General features: G+C 30.2%; 1 protein-coding gene across 1 annotated transcript; it reads right to left on the bottom strand.

Moving 5' to 3' along the window:
• Positions 1 to 5,993: 5,993 nt before the first annotated feature.
• LOC124932998 lies at positions 5,994 to 8,943 on the bottom strand. Its single transcript, XM_047473721.1, has 6 exons — positions 8,849 to 8,943; positions 8,450 to 8,539; positions 6,639 to 7,577; positions 6,491 to 6,559; positions 6,209 to 6,407; positions 5,994 to 6,098 (listed from the first exon to the last, which is right to left on the bottom strand). Exons 2-6 carry the CDS (start codon positions 8,450 to 8,452, stop codon positions 6,064 to 6,066), a joined length of 1,245 nt encoding a protein of 414 aa, XP_047329677.1. The 5' UTR covers positions 8,453 to 8,539; positions 8,849 to 8,943; the 3' UTR covers positions 5,994 to 6,063.
• Positions 8,944 to 20,987: the final 12,044 nt, after the last annotated feature.

Genomic DNA, 20,987 nt, shown 5'->3' with positions numbered 1-20,987 from the left:
GTGCTAGATTGAGATTATTTTTGTTTTGTTTGAGATTGTCGATAATAATACATTCTATGTCTCTTATATTTTATTTTTACTTTAATATTATTTTATTATTCACATTTTTCTTTACATTAAAATAATTTTAGAATATATGATTGTGTAAGACAATAATGAATGGAACGGAATGGAATGGAACTATTTTAAGAATTTCACTATAAAACTTTTGGGGCTATACACTTACATAATAATTTTAAATTTGTTTGGAAATTGAAGTTGGTGTTAGAGTGAAACTGAGTTTTAACGAATAAATATTATTAAATTTGTTAATATATATATATAATTAAAATAAATTGTATAATATTATTTAATTTTATATCAATATCCCAATAATTAAAAGGAGTTTAAAAATTAAATTTTTATTTTGGTCAAACTCAGATGATTGAATTCCGAATCTTGAATGTTTTCAGACTGATAATAAGGGGTTTCCAAACAGAACATATTTGCCTCAAAGTTTTTATGGCATTCTAATTCAACTCAAGGTTTCTACCATCACATACATAAATCAATCTAAAGTATTAATGTCAAGAAATCATTTCTTTTATTTGTATATAATTTGTAAAACTAAAATACGAATAAATATTTAAATTAAGATTTAAGATATATTTCTATAGAGAGAGAAATCGTAAAAATATTTTTATTGCTTAATAAGAAAAAAAGAAAAATGTTACACAAATTAGTGGTAGGCTACTACAGTTGTTGTTGCAAGTGTATGCTCACAAATACAAATATTACCAAAAAAGAGTGGATTTGCAATAAGATTTGGTGAGTTTTCCCGCGTAAGCCTTCTCACATATCTTTTGACAATCTTTAGGATTGCATTCTATTATTACTTTAGTACCTTCAACAACAAACAATAATAATATTATTGTCACCACCACACTCGTTCTTGACACTATTTCACTTTTACTCATCTTATTATATTGCTTCAACTCTTCTTTACCAATTACTAATGAACTGTTTTTTTTGTATTATGCAACATTGCTAAATAAAATTTATATTTATACACTAGAGTAAGAGATAAAATTAGTATGTATATTAAAGTTCAAATATTTATATATAGTAAATCTTATGATAATATATTCTTCTTAAATAATATTGTTATGATTTTATATATAAATGAAATTAAAGTTTTATTGATATGTTTTTATAATAAAATATATTTGCATAAAGGAAAAGTTAGGAAAAATAAAACTAATATAGTAATTTTCTTTCAAATCAAACAAATCAAAGAGTTATTTCTCAAATTAATGTATATACATTTATAAGCGATTTATTTCCTTTTATCTTTTCATAAAAATTGAATAAAATATATATTATAATATTTCATTATTAATTATGGTATCGATTTATTTTGATTAATTTAAAATTTAAAATTTGAGTGGTGTAAATATTAAATAATTTGTGAATCAATATCCGGGGTTAATCTGCAGATTATATAAACTAATAGATTTGTACACATTTTTTTTTTGTTATTTTAATGGTACTCAAAATATATTATAATGATAAAAATCGGTGAAACATAATCACAAAGCATGACATGAGAAAAAATAGAATATAACCAATTTTTCAATAAATAATCGAGCTCGTAAATTCTCCAAAACCGATTAACTCCCCCGACAGATTCCATCAACTTTTCAGAAAAAATCTAAAAGTGCTATAATATTTGTATTATGAATGATACGAATCGGACAATTATAATTATTGTATATTCGACGATTTTTCTCCAACTATATAATACATCAAAAAATAATTTGAATAATATACTAAATATGCATGTATGTCATATTAGTCGTCTCAATCCAAAGTTTCTAGAAACTACGTACCAAGTATTTAGACATTCACTAGTAAATCCTAGTAATACTCCACAAAAGACGGCATATACTAGTTACCTTTCGATAATTCAAAAAAGAGTGAGATATCGATTCCACATACTCGTGAAAAATAATACACGGTTAAAATTTTTACAATTTTTTAAATTAAGCGTGCTGACGATAAATTAATACATGGTTATAAAATATATTGGTATGTAAGGAAATATATCGATCAATAATGAATTTTAATTTTTTTTTTAAAATTGTGTCTGGGAGTAACTTATATAAGTGAAAAATTAACAAATTAACGTGTAAAAACTATTTGTAATTGTTGAATTTAATTTATATATATATATATATTCATGTGATAAAAAAACTGTTTTTAATTCTAAGTTATAGCGAAATTGAAATAAATCATACCTTTACCCACAATTACAGGGATCGATTTATATAGGAGTTTGGGGTGAACTTAAAAAAAAAATACGATAAAAATGTGAAATTACCTCGTAATTTCTTATAAAATTTCAATACAATAAATTGTTTTATTAATCTAATTATTAAAATAATTATAAAATTTACCACGCAGTATGAAGTTCCTCTCTCTCTCTAATTGTGTGCATATGATAAGCATTTTTTTTTTCTTTCTAAAGTGTGGAGAATATGAAACAAATATCATTTCAAATGTTGTTTTTTTATAGATAATTTGTTTAAACTTTATAATTCTAATCAAATTATTTAATTTAAGCAATAATATTACCACAAACTGAATTGATTTTTTTATTTAAGTAATATTTTTCCTTAATAATAGTATAATATCAAGATCCTAATGAAATTAAAGTATACCAAAACTAAAATATAATAAATGTATAATTTTTTTATATCAAAATTTTCATTAAAATAAAGAATTAAGGTATATCACAACCTTCATTTTAAATTATTTTTTTCAAAGGGTACACATGAGGCACCTAAAATGGAACAGCTGATCATTGCCCCTAGATATTGTTCCTTTGTTGAAAGAAAATTAAATAATAAAAGAGTTCTTGATTTTTAATAAATGTTTTCTACATATCTAGATCTACAAAATATGTTTATGGAATTCTTATTTTTATTTAATATATAAATATTAGATTTGTTATCCTATATAATCAAGGGACACCTTAAATTGATTGTTTTTTAAATTGTTTTAAAAAAATTATTTTTTAGTTATATTGTTTGGGTTGACATTTATTTATAATTTATTACAAAATGATGTATCACACTTGAGTTTTATTTTATTTTTTCAATGAAATTGCACACTGATTTATGATGGTTTGGTTTGCGTCACCAAGTCTAATCTTATTATTTACTCAATCAAATTAACTCATAGAGCATTACAAAATTTAAAAGGTTTTACTTTTAATTCACTTATCTATTATTATACAGTTTTTGTTGTCTTCGTGTTATATTGGCATATTAATATATTTTATTTTATTATGTATATCATTTAATGGATGTTAATTTTTATTTTATTTTTCCTAAAAAGACATCCCATTCTTAAAATGAGTTTTTTTATTAGGAATCAAACTTGAATTAAAACTCATATCACTTGGGACAATATCTAATGCAAATTTTAAATATAAAAAATATTTATAAACAAGTTGTTGAAGGCTAGCTATATAGATATATAACTTATGTTACCACTTCAATGAATTATAGAAAAAAAAACGAGTAAAAGGTAAAATTTAGTCAAACGGGCTTCATAAAAAAACATTTATATTGATTGAAAAAATATTTAGAACCATTTATATTGATTGAAAAAATATTTAGAACCATTTATATTTTTTGGAAATTTAAAAAAAAAAAATCAAATAAGGAATTAAAAGAAAAAACAGGGCATGGGATAGGTTGCGGTCTGGGGTGCGGCTCGGTCATAGGCGCAGCAGGATTCGGTCAGGTGCAAGCGCGGGTGCAACGAGGCTCGGCAAGCAGGCATGGGTGCAGCAGGGTTCGGCAAAGGGCAGACGCGCGGGTACAGGGCTCGGTAGGCAAGCGCGGAGGCGGAGGCGGACGCGGTTGAACTATGGTCCCTGGCTTGAACCCAGACCACATGTCTAGGGTTTGAAACCTAAGAACCACGAATAAAAGCAGAAAGCAGCCAGTCCAAAACAAAACCAAATTTAAATCTAAAAACATATAAATGCAAATTAAAAACAAGAGATCATGTTACAGTTATAAAATTAATCAGTCTAACATCAATTAACCAAGAAATTTCGACAAAACCGAGAGTTCAAGAACAAGAATTTTTTTTGAAACTCTGTAAACAATTAATTTAAATGCTTAAATGTGATCTAAATATCTTATACAACATGAAAGGAGTGTTCTTGAATCCTTATTTGTAACTGGAGCTCAACAACACAATTTCTCCCAATTAAATTTTAAATTCAAATTTGACTATTTTTTTTATTATACAAAGAATGACTATGATTGGTATAGAATGTCTTTAAATACTCAAATGGATCTTATTTTATCCAAATTTGGTCACTGAAATGGGATACTAAGCTTTTGGCTTCCATTTATGGAGTAAGTTCTTCTTCTTATTCTTTTTAATATTTTACATTTTTCCTCATGGTTTATATATGGTGACAGGGTATTACCAATTAGGTGATGTAAAGTTATGAAGGAAAAATGACATGCCTTTGTGACTAGTTGTAACACTATTGTGCCACTTTTGGATCATTCATTCATTATGAGCAAATTAATGTGAATGATAAAAACAAATAAAAATAACTTATAATCATTTCTTGGGAAAAATAAGAAAACGACAAAACAAAAATAAGATAACGACAAAACAAAACAAGAAAACGACAAAATTATTTTCGTTGGACAAAACAAACATTTTATTTCAAATATATTCTGAATTTTCAAATTAAACTAATAATGCACAAGGAGCAAATTAGAGTCAACCATGCAATCATATTTAATCTTAATTTTTAACAATTATAATTGGTCTAACAGTTAAAGTTAAATATATTTTAGGTACAAAATATTATGTTATTAAAAAATAAAAAATAAAATAATAATAAGTATTTAAATTAAAAATAAATTGAAGTATCATGTTAAATTTTAAAGTTAGCAAGGATTTTATTTAGTACTTCTTTGTTAATGTAAAAATTAAAATCAAACATAATTTCTATGTCCTTCCAAAATGATTTTGATATGGTAGATGTATCACTCATTCTCCAAGTTTGGAATAGTGGGTCCTAATTGATTTTGCGGTTACTTGTAATTGTGATTATGTCTTAGAATCCTCCTATTTAATTAAATTGAATTTTAAATGTTGGATATGAAATAAGAAGATTTATTAGTTATCAAATATATTTTGAGCTTATTTTTACCAATATTTATTAAACTTGGTTTGAGCTCTATATTATTGCTACTAGCTAACTAAACTAAAGGTGTGTGGGTTAAAGTCTTGGATCCAATTTGAACTTATTATAAATAATGGGTAATCAACAATTCAGAATTATTGACACTTTAAAGAGAGTATTTGATCATATCTTACTAATGGATTCTAAAGGGATTACCTAACTAACTAGTTATGACAATATTATGATGCATTTAAGACTGCTTCACTACACTAAATTCAAAAATATCCTTACAAACTTTGACCATTTTGAAATTATGTATTTAAAAACACATTATAGAGCAATGATATATAAGATAGTTTCAACTATTTTGACACGTCAGTTATGAGAATGAAAATTTTAAAGCTGGTTCGGATTGGGTTTATGTTAAAAAAATAATAATTGTGGATGATTTTGAGTATGTAATAATTATTTTTGATAAAAATATTTAAAGGATATTGATATATATAAATAAATAAATTGAGTGATGTGATTGATGAAAGAGTAGTTAAATGATGTTTGATTTTGTTTGGGTTATTTTAATAACCCAAACCGGAACAAGGCTTTAAGCAGATGTTTTGAAAATGTTGAGAGTTTTATACTTGAAGATCAAAATAGAAGAAAAACAAACCATTTTATTTTGTAACGTTTTCAATGCAAGTACATGCACACAATACAAAACCAGAAATCAATGTATCATAAAACAAACAAAAACAAGAAAACAAAGTATCTAATGAAACAACATCATAGATAGTATTATTAGAAGAGAAAAAACTGTATTTGTCCAAATGCCCATCGATCTGATATCTGAAAGACTTTCATTCCTATCTGTTAAGAGCTTGTGCAGCTATATATTTACCTGATGATGAAACAAACAAACAAACAAACAAAAGGCAAAAGGAAGTTAATTAGTTAAGAGTTAAGACATAAGGCAAGATTTTTGAAAAAGGAAAGAAGATAAAAGCCAACCTTTCCACTTGGAAAAAATTCTCAGATTGATGGGGGAGCCGGTGACAGTCTTAATTGTATGAAAAATGCTTTGTGGCGTCGAATCCTTCAATTCACGCACGACATCATAAATGGTTTTCCCATTCTGGAAGTAAATGTGGTTGTTCGGATGCTTAGTTTGGCATCCTGCATGAATCTCGAACTCATATGCATTTATAATCTGCAAATGTTTCAGCAACTTAGTAACTCTTAATGATTTTTTCAAATTACCCAAAACAAAATAGTAAGAGTTATTTTACTTACATTTTTGAAATTGCAGCTAGTGCAGCCACACATATAGCCAGATGAGTTAATGATCCCCCTAAGATTCTCCTGCAAAGCATGAAAATGTCAGCCTTTAGACTAGACTACTCCAGTTCAAATGAGCAAAAAAGAGTGAAGACTAACTGACCTTTCTGGACCAAGATATGTACTTCACAGGAATTCCATCGAATAGCCCACTCAGTAACAAACTCTTTACGTTCGAAGGAAAGTTGTTTAGCGCAACTTTTTTACGTAAAGTCATCTTGTAACTTGGGGTCATAAGAGTTGTAGGTGGAGTAGGTGGTGTAGGTGGTGTTACCCTACCAATTGGGTTTCTCTGTGCAGACTTACTGATATGGCCATCATAAACGCCTAAATGGGATGATCTGACAGCAGGCACCTTAAACATGCCATTTCCATTTCCATTTCCATTGCGATTATATGGAAATGCAGCAACATTCTCTTTTATCTTCAGCTGGTGACCCATTAATCTGAAACTGCTACTTCCATTATCCACTTCATTACGGAAAAAGCCTGTTGCCGTACCATCAGCATTCTGAGAACCCCAGTTGGATGAAATGTTACTTGTCCCAGCATACGAATTTCTCATGAACATTGCAGGCATGTTAATCCCAGAATTACTGATCTGATGGACGTTAAGAAGATTTGCATTCCCATTAAGATGATCACCAGTTGCTTGGGGCATAGATAACCCAATGTTTCCAAAATTAGCATCAAAAGATTGTGTCCTCAGATTTGGGCGTCCTGAAACAGCATTTGGGACAACACTTCTCATAAGGTTGAAAGGATGTACTCCCATGGGTCGAGGTAAACTGTAACTATACATCCTTGGTATAGGATGAGGTTTTGGAGTGCTGTCAACTTGAGAAGTGTTCACATTTCCACCACTGTTTAGAAAAGCAATAGGAGTTTGCTTATTTCCGAAAAGTAATTCCTCCCTGGATGTCTCCATCACTGTTGAGCGTGGCTGATCTTGCCCAATCTTTCCCAAATAGTTTCTTATTTGAGGCTTGTCAGCTGGAGGATCATTGTTTTGTCGTCCTTGGTTCCAAATCCTTGCAAAAGACTGCCAAAAAATACCACCAATTAGATTATAGATCAAACTTACACCAAAATAATCACATTATGGCATTTTATTTTCTAAATTTACTTATTATGATTACTTAGTTATTGTGTTATTTCTTAACCCCATGTGAGGCGAAAAATGGATGAAGAGATCCTTGATTAACGCGTTTACATTATTGTCAAAAGTAAAAAGTGAAATATATATTTGTCCACACCATCTTTGTAGTTGAAAACGGATTAGTTACCCAAATCTTGACAGATTTGATCACGAATATCCCTTGTCCTAGCTTAATATGCTGCTTATTTATGATGAGCCAATACATTTCAAGAACATAACTAAATGAACAAAACTAATTATGAGAAGAGAATTCAATAATCATGGGCTATGGAGGTGGCAATCTTTTATATTAAGAACCTAAGATTAATCTCAGCTTGACATAAAACCAAAATAAGTAAGATCCATGAATTTCCATTATTAATTTTCACATAAATTAGAAAAAGGAAATATACTGCAAATTGGACAGCTGGAATGATCAAGAAAATCTAAAAAGAAGGCCAGCAGGATCCGGATTTCTATAATAAAGGTAGACTAGGATTCCCAAAATGAATGAAAAGAGACTCATGAGTCATGAACACTAGATTACATGCTTGAGAAACCACCAAGACTAAAATCATAGGATCCAAATCAAAGTCTAAAGAGGAGGAATCTGACTATTTTTTATTGTTATTAGCAGATCCATAACAAAACACAGTTCACAAAAGGTTGATCATCTGGATCGGAGATTCTAAAAACACGGCTTACTTAAAGTAAGACTAGAGAAGCTAGCTATCAAGCAGATACAAGCTAAATTAATAGATCGGAAAGAAACTCACCATTCTCTCCTTGAAAGTAGTCTGAATAATCTTCACTTCCTGAACAAGCAAGATCCAACAGAACCAGCTCGATTACCGAATGCTCTTTCCCTGTGAATGATCCGATATAACGAGAATTAGGTTCAGATGAATCAAATTCATATTCTACATAAACTTGCGTCAACATGCATGGACGGACACATAGATACATGATAACTGATAAGTATAAGATACGGTGATAGAATCAAGTAGCTGATCATCATGAAATCTTCTTTCAAACTAGATATGATAGAAACCATAGATAATTTGCAGAAAAAACTTGTACAAGCATCAAAACACCGTCTAATCTATCATATATCGTCGAACGAGAGAGAGAGAGAGAGAGAGAGAGAGAGAGAGAGAGAGAGAGAGAAAGCATACCTGAAAGAAAGATTCAGTCGGAAAATGGAATGGTCGCCGGAGAATTACGCCGGAAAAAGCAGTTACCGAAGCAGAATTAAGAGAGTGCGTTTATCAGAGCTTTGTATGTGTTTATGAGCTTCGCTTCGACTTTTAAACTACCTGCTTGCTGTTCCAGTGTTCTCTACTACAAAATAACAGAACTACTGTCAGCTGTCCACGTGTTATAGATGGACCATCGAACGGTCGCTTAGCTACAGTTAAGGTAGAGGTAATAAAACCACAAGTCAATCTCAGCCGTCCAGTTTCAGCACCAGACGTATTAAAATTATAACCTCATACGTGGCGCACTTTCATTGGATAAAACTGAAAATTATACACTTTTGAACCAATGAATCGCACCACACAATCTTCAATAAATATTTTCCCACCTCTTTTTTTAAACCCTTTTTCATTTTTTCTTTCCATTAAACGACGTAGTTTTTAACAAATGAAAATATAAAAAAACTATATTAAAAGTAAAAAATACAATTGATTTATTTTGGGTCAACGTATTTAATTTTAAGAAAGTAAGTAAATAATAAAGTATACACTTTTTCCATGAGCTATGTACAAGATAATATTTTTTTAATATTATAATATAAATCTTGAGAGGTAAATAATTTAATGATGTACTTTTATAGATGTACATAATCTTGTTAAAGATTACATGACTGAGAAACCAAAGCATGCATAAGCATTAAATGGAAAATGAAACCATATCTAAATATTCAAATGGATTTTTTTTTCTTCATGTTTATTCCATTTTTAGCCAAGCACTTTTGGGTTATCTATTTAATCAAACTTAAACAAAGGGAAGGATAAATATGTCATTAACCTTATTTTCTCCCCTTTTATTTTTTGGTCAAATTTCTAGATGAAGTGATCAATCTCAAGCCTAATCACTTCAATTAAATTCAAAACTTAATCAATATGTTATTAATGATATTTTTCTTTTTTTGTTGTTGACTTCTAATCTCATTAACTAAAAAGTACTTACTCCCAAATCCCAATAGAAATATAAGGATTTTATATAACTCAGAAAATAATTATACAAAAAATAATATTAAGACAATATATATAAATTTACCAATAATTGTAAGCCATAAAAAAATATTTTAATTGAATACAAACAAAATATTAATAATTAATTTTAAATTTTAATTATACATTATAGTTTCTTTGGAGAATAGTCTAAAAGAATTTCATGACCAACATTGCCAATAATAATTTTATTTAATTTGGAGATCTTTCTAAATATTGATAATGAGATCTATGTTTGAAAGTGTGAAAGAATTGGAAGAAATTTGAACACTAACTAGACTTATTTTTAAAAGTTAACACGCAAAGCAATATATTATTTTCATTTATAACTTTTAATTAGATCACAATCTAATTTATAAAATCACATAAAAAAAATTTAGGTATTCTTATTACATGAATATGAAAATACCTAAAACATATACAATAATATAAAATAGTTATATGAAAATAAAGACATGAGTTCATATATAAGAATTTAATATATAGCTAAATTTTATCAAGGCATGTGTGTTATGAACATAAAGACATGAGTGACAGAGTGATTTTTTTTTCAATCATATATCTTCAATTTAATTTAAGACTTTTTTAGTTGGAATCGAACTTGAGACACTAGTTTGTTGTGTTATGGATTTTAAGAAGCGGTTGACTCTTACTCTAATTATGACGTGAATGAAAAGATAGAGATAACTAAAGAGGAGACGACAAATTTGTGGTACAGTGGACTCTAAGAGACAGTTGATTCTGACTATAATTTTGACGTGGATGAAAAGACAAATAACTGAAGAGGAAATTTGTTGTGTTATGGACTCTAAGAGACAGTTATCACTCTCACTCTAATTATGACGCGAACTAAAAGATAGATGACTGAGGAGGAGGCAACAAATTTTTTGTGTTGTGGACTCTAAGGAGATATTTGACTCTCACTATAATTATGACGCGAATGAAAAGATAGATAACTAAAGAGGAGGAGACGTATACTCTAAAGATACAATTGACTCTGACTCTAATTATGACGTGAATGAAAAAATAGATAACTGAAGAGGGAGCGTGAATGAAAAAATAGATAACTGAAGAGGGAGACGACAAATTTGTCATGTTATGGACTCTTAGAGACAGTTCACTCTCACTCTAATTATGACGCGAATTAAAAGATATATAACTGAGGAGGAGGCGACACATTTTTTGTGTCGTGGACTCTAAGGAGACATTTGACTCTCACTATAATTATGACGCGAATGAAAAGATAGATAACTAAAGAGGAGGAGACGTATACTCTAAAGATACAATTGACTCTGACTCTAATTATGACGCGAATGAAAAAGTAGATAACTGAAGAGGGAGACGACAAATTTGTCGTGTTATGGACTCTTAGAGACACTTCACTCTCACTCTAATTATGACGTGAACGAAAAGATAGATAACTGGAGATGATGATACGACAAATTTATCGTGTTGTGAACTCTAAAGAGACAGTTGACTCTGGCTCTAATTATGATGCGAATGAAAAAATACATAATTGAAGAAGGAGACGGCAAATTTGTTGTGTTATAAACTGTAGAGAGACTATCTCTAATTATGACGCAAATGAAAAGATAGATAACTAAAGAGGAGAGGAGAGGAGAAGAGAGGAGAAGACGACAAGTGGACTCTAAAGATATAGTTGATTATAACTCTAATTATGACGCGAATGAAAATATTGATAACCGAAGAGGAGGAGACAAATTTGTCGTGTTATGGACTCTAAAGAGACAGTTCACTTTAACTTTAATTATGACGTGAATGAAAATATTGATAACCGAAGAGAAGGAGACAAATTTTTCGTGTCGTGAACTCTAATAAGACCGTTGACTCTCACTCTAATTATATCGGGAATGAAAAAATAAATAATTGAATAAGAAACATTAATTTGTTGTGTTGTGGGCTCTAAAAATAGATTTACTCTAACTCTAGTTATGATAGTCTAACTCTAGTTATGATAGTGTATGAAAGATAGAATTAAGTAAAATATTATATAAATGAATTACCTAAATTGGGCTCATTAATATAAATAATCATTATAGCTAGAGTAGTAAGAACAACCAATTAAAGAAAATTGAGCTATAGAAAGACAACCTTAAATAGAGGAAAATAGTTTACCAATGATTGAAAATATTGTCTTGAAACCTATATAAGATTTATCATAGTGGTAAATACAAGCTCTAAAAACTTTATTTGATTCTCTCTTATAATTATTTGCTATGTTTGGTTTGTTCAGCACCGGTTGAGTTTGGACGATTTTTTTAATTTGCTTACCAGTTATATTTTTTAATATCTTATTTAGGATGATTTAGATGAAATAATGTTTTGAAATATAATTTAATTATGTATATATTAATTGTTGTAACAGAAATATGAGAAACGACGTAGACAATAAAGAAAAACACATATTTAACATTGTTCATCGAGATAAAACTTAGTTACGTCCACCAGAAATAAAGAATCTTATTAGGAGATTAGAACATAGATTACATCAAGATAGTATAGAGTTATGACACGAGTTTATATAACACGCGGTCTCCCAAAACCCTAACAGATACAGAATTGAGACTGGAAACGATACTCACAAGACAAAGACTTCAACTTTCTAAAGTACCCGACTGCACCTTTAAATAAGCTTCAACTAGGTTAACACAAATATTTTGTCAAATAATTTCCAAAATATTAACACAGTATTTTTATAGTTATATTACCATAACAAAAGATTACATTTTCTTTTATGTTAATTTTATTTCTTTTGTTCAATATTCTTTTTTCTTGCATCATCAATTCAAGACAATTAAAAAATCTCCACCTTAACTTGAATTCTCTCAAATGCCCCAAAAGCATTAATCAATGTCCAAATATTATATATTCTCTCTCTTTTTGATCTAGAGTTGTCATAAGACAACTTAACAGATGCATTTATCAATGTCAGATGACCCAGATGCACTCGTTGATATTAGATGGCTCGGATACACTTGTCGATGTTGGATGGTCCATATGCACTCGTTGTGCCGGATGACCCAGATGCACTTGTCGTGCTGAATGGCCCAAATGTACTCACTGGTGCTGGATATGACCCAGATGTACTCACTGGTGTTGGATGACCTAGATGCATTCACCGGTGCTAGATGGCCCAAATGCACTTGTCGGTGCCGGATGGCCCAAATGCACTCATTGGTGTCGGATGGCCCAGATTCACTCGCAATGCCGGATGGCCCAAATACACTTGCCGATGTTGGATGAACAAATGTCCTCGCTAGTGTCGGATGGCCCAGATGCACTAGTCGGTGTCGGATGACCCAGATGCACTCACTAGTGTCGGATGGCCCAGATGCACTCGTCGGTGTCGGATGACCTAGATGCACTTGTCGATATCGGATGGCTCAAATGCACTCGTCGATACAGGATGTGACCCATATGCATTAGACTATGCCAAATGTGGCCCTAGACGTATTTTCCAATGCTATAGGTGACCCATACGCATTAGTCAATGCTAGAGGTGGCCTAGATGCATTAGTCAATGACAATGATAGCTCAAATGCGTTAGTCAATTTCAAATGTGGCCTAGACGCATTAGTCAATGCTAAATGTGGCATAGACGCATTAATCAATGCTAGAAGTGGCCCAGATACATTAGTCAATGCTAAAGTAACTCATATACATTAGTTAATGTCAGAGGTGGCCTGAATCCATTAATTAGTGTTAGTAGTGCCCCCATGATGCATTAGTCAATGCTAGTGGTGGCCGATCATCTCTCTCTTCTAGATCCAAAGTTGTCTCAAAGACAACTTAATAACTTCTTGGCTAACCCAAATATTCAAGTTTACTTAGAAAATCTCCATCTCAACTTGAATACTCTAAGATGCACATATGTACTAGTCTCCTCTTTTGAGACTCCAATGATGACATTATTTGCAAGATACAACATAACTGTTGAATACACCTTCTCCTCCAGAATGATTATCTCAGTAGTTATTCTTGCTCCTACCAGAAGCTTTAGCAACCCCTATAAGACATGTTGTTTCATCAAAGCCCGTTTGATCTATCATACTACTCATTGAGAATGACCATCTCAACGGTTCTTTTTGCTCATGTCGATAAGTTCAGCGACCCCATAAGTTCTATTATTTTAGTAGATCTCACATCTTAATCTGTCATACTACTCCTCGAGAATGATCATATCAATGATGGTTTCTTCTCCTACAGATAATTTTAGTAACACCATAAGCATGTTATTTCAGTAGAGTTCACATCTTTATCTGTCATACTAGTCCTTGAGAATACCATCTCAATGGTTATATTTTCTCATACCGACAATTTCAACAACCCCCATTTGTGCGACTATTCGTGGTAGATTGATTTGCTTCGATGAACAAACATGCAGTTTGTTCTTCAGACTCCCAACCGAAGGAATCTATGAGTTTCCTTCTTCCTCCAACGAGATCCTATCTGAAATGATGAATGTCTTTTCAGATGAAATCATTGAAGGAGAAACCCTTCCAATAGAGTATCACGGGAAGAGTAACTACCTGAAAGTTGAGTATGTCCTACTCAACGACATCATCTCGAAATCCCTCCTCGCAAAAGACTCCTCCTACTTCTATTGTACGAAGGTTTTTGAAATAATGGTGGCCATCACAAGGGGTGTAGCCATCAACTAGACAAAATTTCTCTTCAACAACCTAGTTAGAATGATTTCCGCCCGGAAGAAGATCTTCGGGTATGACGGCCTCTTTGCTCCTTCCATTGCCTTAATCTTGATGAACCTGGTCACGGGTTCCATTCCTCTTCCAAAATCTTGAACAGCGAGACGGTTCTCGCTTATGTTCTTAGGGTGAACCGGCTTAGATCGAATAAGAGAAACAGGGACGCGCTCAACTCGGCTCTAACTTTAGCTCTAGAGTCAGCTGTTGATTCTCTTCCTAGATGATGTTAAAAAGGGGAAGAGAGAAGAGAGAAAGGAGGATAGGAATTCTTTTTGGGTTCTCTTATGTTGTTCTGAACTTATTTCGTTTTGTTGTCTTTGAATGGTGTTTTTGTACTTTTCTGTTGAAAAATATTCCTGATTTTGTATTTATCTGATTATGGTATTTATTGCATTACTTATATGATGGATGCTTATTTTTTTATTTATGCAAAGTTTTAACATCATCATCAAAAAAGGGAAAATTGTTGGGTCAAATTATTTTGACTAAGTGTCAAAGTATTTTGACTATTGGAATTTTAATGATGAGTGTGTATAAAACTTAATTTATGTCGTCTAATCGTTTTTGGTGCAGGTGTATCGAAAACAGGTTATATTGGACTAAGTCTAAATGATGGTCATTAGACTGATTGGCGATTAGATACGTAGTTAGACGTGCAGTCTAACAGATACGTAGTTAGACGTGCAGTCTAACTTTTTTAGATTAGTCTGAAGGGATGCGTAGATAGACGTGTAGTCTAACGGATGCGTAGTTAGACGTGCAGTCTAACGGATACGTGGTTAGACGTGCAGTCTAACTCCTTCAGATTAGTCTGAAGGGATGCGTAGTTAGACGTGCAGTCTAACGGATACGTAGTTAGACGTGCAGTCTAACTCCTTTAGATTAGTTTGAAGGGATGCGTAGTTAGACGTGTAGTCTAACTGATACGTAGTTAGACGTGCAGTCTAACGGATACGTAGTTAGATGTGCTGCAGTCTAACGGATACGTAGTTAGACGTGCAGTCTAACGGATACATAGTTAGACGTGCAATATAACAGATACGTAGTTAGACGTGCAATCTAACAGATACGTAGTTAGACGTGCAGTCTAACGGATACGTAGTTAGACGTGCAGTCTAACTCCTTCAGATTAGTCTGAAAGGATGTGTAGTTAGATGTGCAGTCTAACGGATGCGTAGTTAGACGTGCAGTCTAACGGATGCATAGTTAGACGTGCAGTCTACCGGATGCGTAGTTAGACGTGCAGTATAACGTATGAAAGTTAGACATGCAGCCTAACTCCTTCAGATTAGTCTGAAGGGGTGCGTAGTTAGACGTGCAATCTAACGTATGAAAGTTAGACGAGTAGTCTAACACTTTCAGATTAGTCTGAAGGGAACCGTAATTATACGTGTCGTCTAATCCCATTAGACCAGGTGGTCTAATGGATCCTGCTATTAGACGTGGGCGTCTAATTTCATTAGACGAGGTCTTCTAAGTGAAATACGTCTAATGTCATGCTTAAAGCAATTGTTTGAAGCTAGCACACGTCTACCCACGATCAACTAGTTGTACGCTACTCCTGCTCCACTTTCCAATGAAGATCAGTACGATAGCCAGTTGCAACCAATTGATTAATGCCACGTAAGAAAATATTCTTCCCACTACTTGTTTTTGCAGGAATATCCTAGAAGAATATTTGGCGCACTACCAGATTGGTACGGCCACGATCCTGGTGCTCAGAGTCTGTTGTGTACTATGGAGGCGTTCCAATGGAAGCTCACCACGTGTCATTATGGAAGATTCGACTGTTGGTACTTGTTCTCTATTTAAAGATCTTCAAGGACAACGGAAGAACGACTGGAAAACTACTACTGAACACAACTGCTGAATACTGAATTTACAATCTTAAGAACTGTTTTCTTGCTTTAATGTGTGTTTATCAAGAGAGAGTTAGAATCAAAGTATCGTTTTAGTTGAGTGATATACTTCATCATATTTTAAGTTGAACAGAGCATGTTCTGTTCAATAGTGAGCTATTCGTGCAACTGTATTTGATTCTAATAAACTTATAGTGAATCCTTCCGGTAGTTGGAAGAAAGGTTACGTATGAGAGTTTGCTCTGAACATCCATAAATAAACTGTTGTGTCATTTTTATTCTGTCATCTTCTCATTCTTGGTTCTTAGCTTCAAACCTGAGCAAACGTTTCCGCACTTGAATCGTTCAAGAGTTTGCAAGGGTTTGTGTAGAATAGAAAGTGATTTAAATCCTTAACAGGGTTTCTATCAAACCGTTTTTTCGAAGCTGTCATCAATAGCCAGAACCCCGTCTCTATTGTTGTCGCCGATCCTATCACAGTAGAGTTCACATCTTTATCTATCATACTACTCCTTGAGAATACCATCTCAACGGTTATATTTGCTCATACTGACAACTTCAGCAACCCCATAAGCCATGTTGTTTCAGTAGACCAATATTTTGATATGTTATTCTATTCCTCTAACATTGTCAACTCAATGTTTTTGCTCATACCGACAACTTTAGCGACCCAGAAGCCCTTTTATTTCAGTAGAGCTCACATTTTGATCTGTCATAATACTCCTTGAGAATGATCATCTCAATGGTGATTTATGTTCCTGCCGACAATTTTAGTGACTCCCATATTGTTTCAGCAGAGCCTGCATCTTGATCTACCACTCACATTATCTTCTTCTTTAGAACGTGTTGACCTAAATGATTAATGTTGTCGTCTCATATGAAGAAGCAAACAATTTAATTAACCTTACTCTAATATCAGTTTATTGTAACGGAATGTGTGAGAATGACATAAACAATAAATAGACGGAGATTTAACGTGGTTCACCATGATAAAACTTGGTTATGTCTACTAGAAACAAATAATTTTATTATGAGATCAGAACAGAGATTACATCAAGATAGTATAAGGTTATGACACGAGTTTATATAACTCTCGGTCCCCTGAAACCCTAACAGGTACAGAATTGAGACTGAAAACGATGCTCTCAATGCAAAGACTTCAACTTTTTAAAGCACTCGACTGCACCTTTAAATAAGATTTAACTAGGTCAACACTAATATTTTGTAAAATAATCTCCAAAATATTATCACAATACTTTCCTAATTATATTACTATAACAAAATATCACATTTTCTTTTGTGTTAATCTTATTTCCTTAAATCAAGATTATACATTAAAAATATATATTTTTCTTTTGTTCAATATTCTTTTGCATATTCTTTTTCTACGAGTTTCTTTGATTTGTTCAAAAATAGACATATTTATGAATAATTTGTTCATGATTTATAAGGTGGTTTTTTTAAGATAGTGTTGGATTGCACGTATTGAATGGATTTACCTCGATTGTGCAGTCTGGTTTCACCCGATTTCTTATTTATCATAATTATTAACTAGATTATAGGCATTGATTTTGTCTACATCTTCAACCAAAGTTGTAGTTCTTGTGGTAAGGATCATAAACCATCTAGATTCGTCTTTAATGATTGAGTATCAAAGAAGTTTTCTTCTTCTAAAATTACCATGATGGTCAAAATTTCAAACGATATTGGTGAGTCGTGTCATGTTTGTATTATGTTTACATTCATGTTGTATAATTTTTAATACGTCTCATTTAACGTGGTACGGCGTCATAAAAAAAATTACTTTTAGTTTTTCTGAAATTTTTTGATTTCTTCTTAATTTTTAATATAATTTTTTAATACATTTCAAATTTATATCTAAGGCCTAAAAAAGTTTAATATATTTCAAATTAAACTTTGTAATTTTAAATTTTTTGATTACATATAATGTACTATTTTTTTCCTAATATGGGCACGACTGTGGCTTGACACTACCGGATACACGCTTAATACAATTTGAAGAAATATCATTTCTATAAACTGTTTTTTTTAATACTTATTATCTATATATTATAGATCTGAAATATAATAATAATAATAATTGGCAAATTAGAGTATTTAATTTAAATAAAACTTTATTTGTTGAAAAATACCAATACAGCTCTATTTAATTTACAGTGCTTTAATTATATATAATTGAATTATGAAATTTTGGTCAATCAAGTATTAGGCTCACATGAATTTTGTAGAAGGTTGAATGTGCCTTTTATAACTTTAATACAAAATATTTGAACACAATAAAATAAATAAATAAAATATAAGTACAAAACTTTAAAGAGAACCATACAAATATTATTCACTTTATTAACTCATAAACTAATATAAAAAAAAAACTATATTTATTCGGGAGATTTTAGACAATTCTATGTTGCAGCTTCGTATTTACCTGATGATCATGAAGTAAACAAAAAGAGACTTTTTATATCGTTCTCAAAAAAAAATGTTATATAGGTGAGCCGGGTTATAGCACAACAACACACTATTCGTTTTATAAATAAAAAATAATTGTGAATTTGTTAATGGACTCTTTCATTAACTTTGTTGTAAGAAAATGTTAGGAGTAGATTTTTTCAATTCACATAAATGGATTTCCCATTCATGAAGTAGATGTGATTAAAGTGATTATTTTATGGTCAAAAGATCTTGGGTGATAAATTGTAAGATTGTAATGAATTATTATGGGTCAAAAGATTTATAATTCTTTATAAGAGATCAGTTAACAAAGTATATTTGTATTACATAATCTTAATCTAAAGGGTAGATGATATGGGTAATTAATTTTGTAATTAATTTTTTTTTTAGATTTATATAATTTTATTTTGTATTACAAGAATAGGCCCATGAAATCACATATGCTTGAAGTGAAAAGTGAGACTGACAGCAACATTCCTAAGAGTCAAAAGAACTTATTTATTTCATTTTTGAATTTTATCCCATTTTAATTTTTGGTTCAATGATAAATCAATTTATTGTACATGTTTAATGATAAATTTAACAATCCTCCCATAATTTTTAAGATTTCAAAATATTTTATATAATATATATTCTAATCCAAATAGTAAAATAAGATAAGGTCCCTGTCTATTATAAATATATATATATATATATATAACACGATAACTAATATTAACCTCATTAACTAATTCAATTTAATGTTTTCAATAAGAACCGAATTAACATCTTAATCATTTCAAGGAAAAAAACTACAAATAAGAACTTTGTACTGTTACCATATATTGTAAGTACAAAATAGAGACTTGTTTTAATTATCACTCTGTAAAATCAATAAGACTAAATTTCAAGTATTTATTATTTTTTTGTGACTAAAGATTATAAAATGGTGTCTTATTTAAGATTATTATTTGATTGAATGAATGAATTACAAACAATTTAAAATAAATTATCATGCTTTTCTTATAGATATATATTCAAGACTATTACATTTGAAATGTGTATTGTTTTTATACAAATTCAAAATGAATATATCCAACATGAGAATTTGAAGAAAAATAAAGTACTCAAAAATGAAATCAATTAAAATTAAATTAATAAATATCTCACATCTGCATTCCAAACTAATAAAATATTATAAATTAAATGAATAAACTTCCAATTTAAATAAAATTTCATCATACATGATGACATCACAAGTTAGCTTAATATTATTTATGTATGTCTGTCTTGTACTGGATGTAAACCCATCCAATGAATATATATATATATATATATATATATATATATATATATATATATATATATAATAACTTTTAAGATAAAAAAAAATTTAGCACTACTACCCATGAGACAAAACGGACAGAAGGAAAATCGGTTAACTTGTTAATCATACAAATACAAATATGTTATGAAATAATATGGGGAGTCATCTAAAAATATAAATTAAAGAATATAAGGAGTCATTTTATACTATTAATCTCAATTATTTATTAAATTGATTTTTAAATAATTTTAATTTTATTAAAATATATATTTTATTTTCTATACATATTTATTTTATGCATCATTTTTTAAAACAATTTTTCTTAATTTAATATTTATTTTTAAAAATAATTTTATCTTATTCTTTAAATTTTTTATATAATTTATTAAAAAAACTACTTTATACATTCTCTACATATTTCATATTTATATAATTAATTAATTTTTTTTATTCATTATATTTCATTAAGAATGATAAAATATATAATTAAATTTTCTAAATAATTTATTAAAAAATATTTGTATACCTTATCTACATATTTACTATATATTTTTTTATTTATTATTTATTAATAATAATTAAATATATATATAATTTAAAATTAAATTCAACACTCACATGTAATCTAATAATTAAGTGTTCATATTTCATATTTGAGATCAGAATTCGAGTTACAATTTATACGAAATTATAAATATTAAAATGGTAGTAAT

The sequence above is a fragment of the Impatiens glandulifera genome, chromosome 3, assembly GCF_907164915.1.
Source record: "Impatiens glandulifera chromosome 3, dImpGla2.1, whole genome shotgun sequence".
Classification (NCBI taxonomy): Eukaryota; Viridiplantae; Streptophyta; class Magnoliopsida; order Ericales; family Balsaminaceae; genus Impatiens; species Impatiens glandulifera.
The sequence above is the reverse complement of the archived record's forward strand: the minus strand, read 5'-3'. Positions and strand labels throughout refer to the sequence as shown.

What these genes read in the sequence shown, in the direction of transcription:
- LOC124932998 (XM_047473721.1), bottom strand. An exon ending in ACATATCTTGGTCCAGAAAG is followed by an intron (nt 6,560 to 6,638) that starts GTCAGTTAGTCT and finishes CATGCTTTGCAG; the next exon opens with GAGAATCTTAGGGGGATCAT. An exon ending in AATTTTTTCCAAGTGGAAAG is followed by an intron (nt 6,099 to 6,208) that starts GTTGGCTTTTAT and finishes TTTCATCATCAG; the next exon opens with GTAAATATATAGCTGCACAA.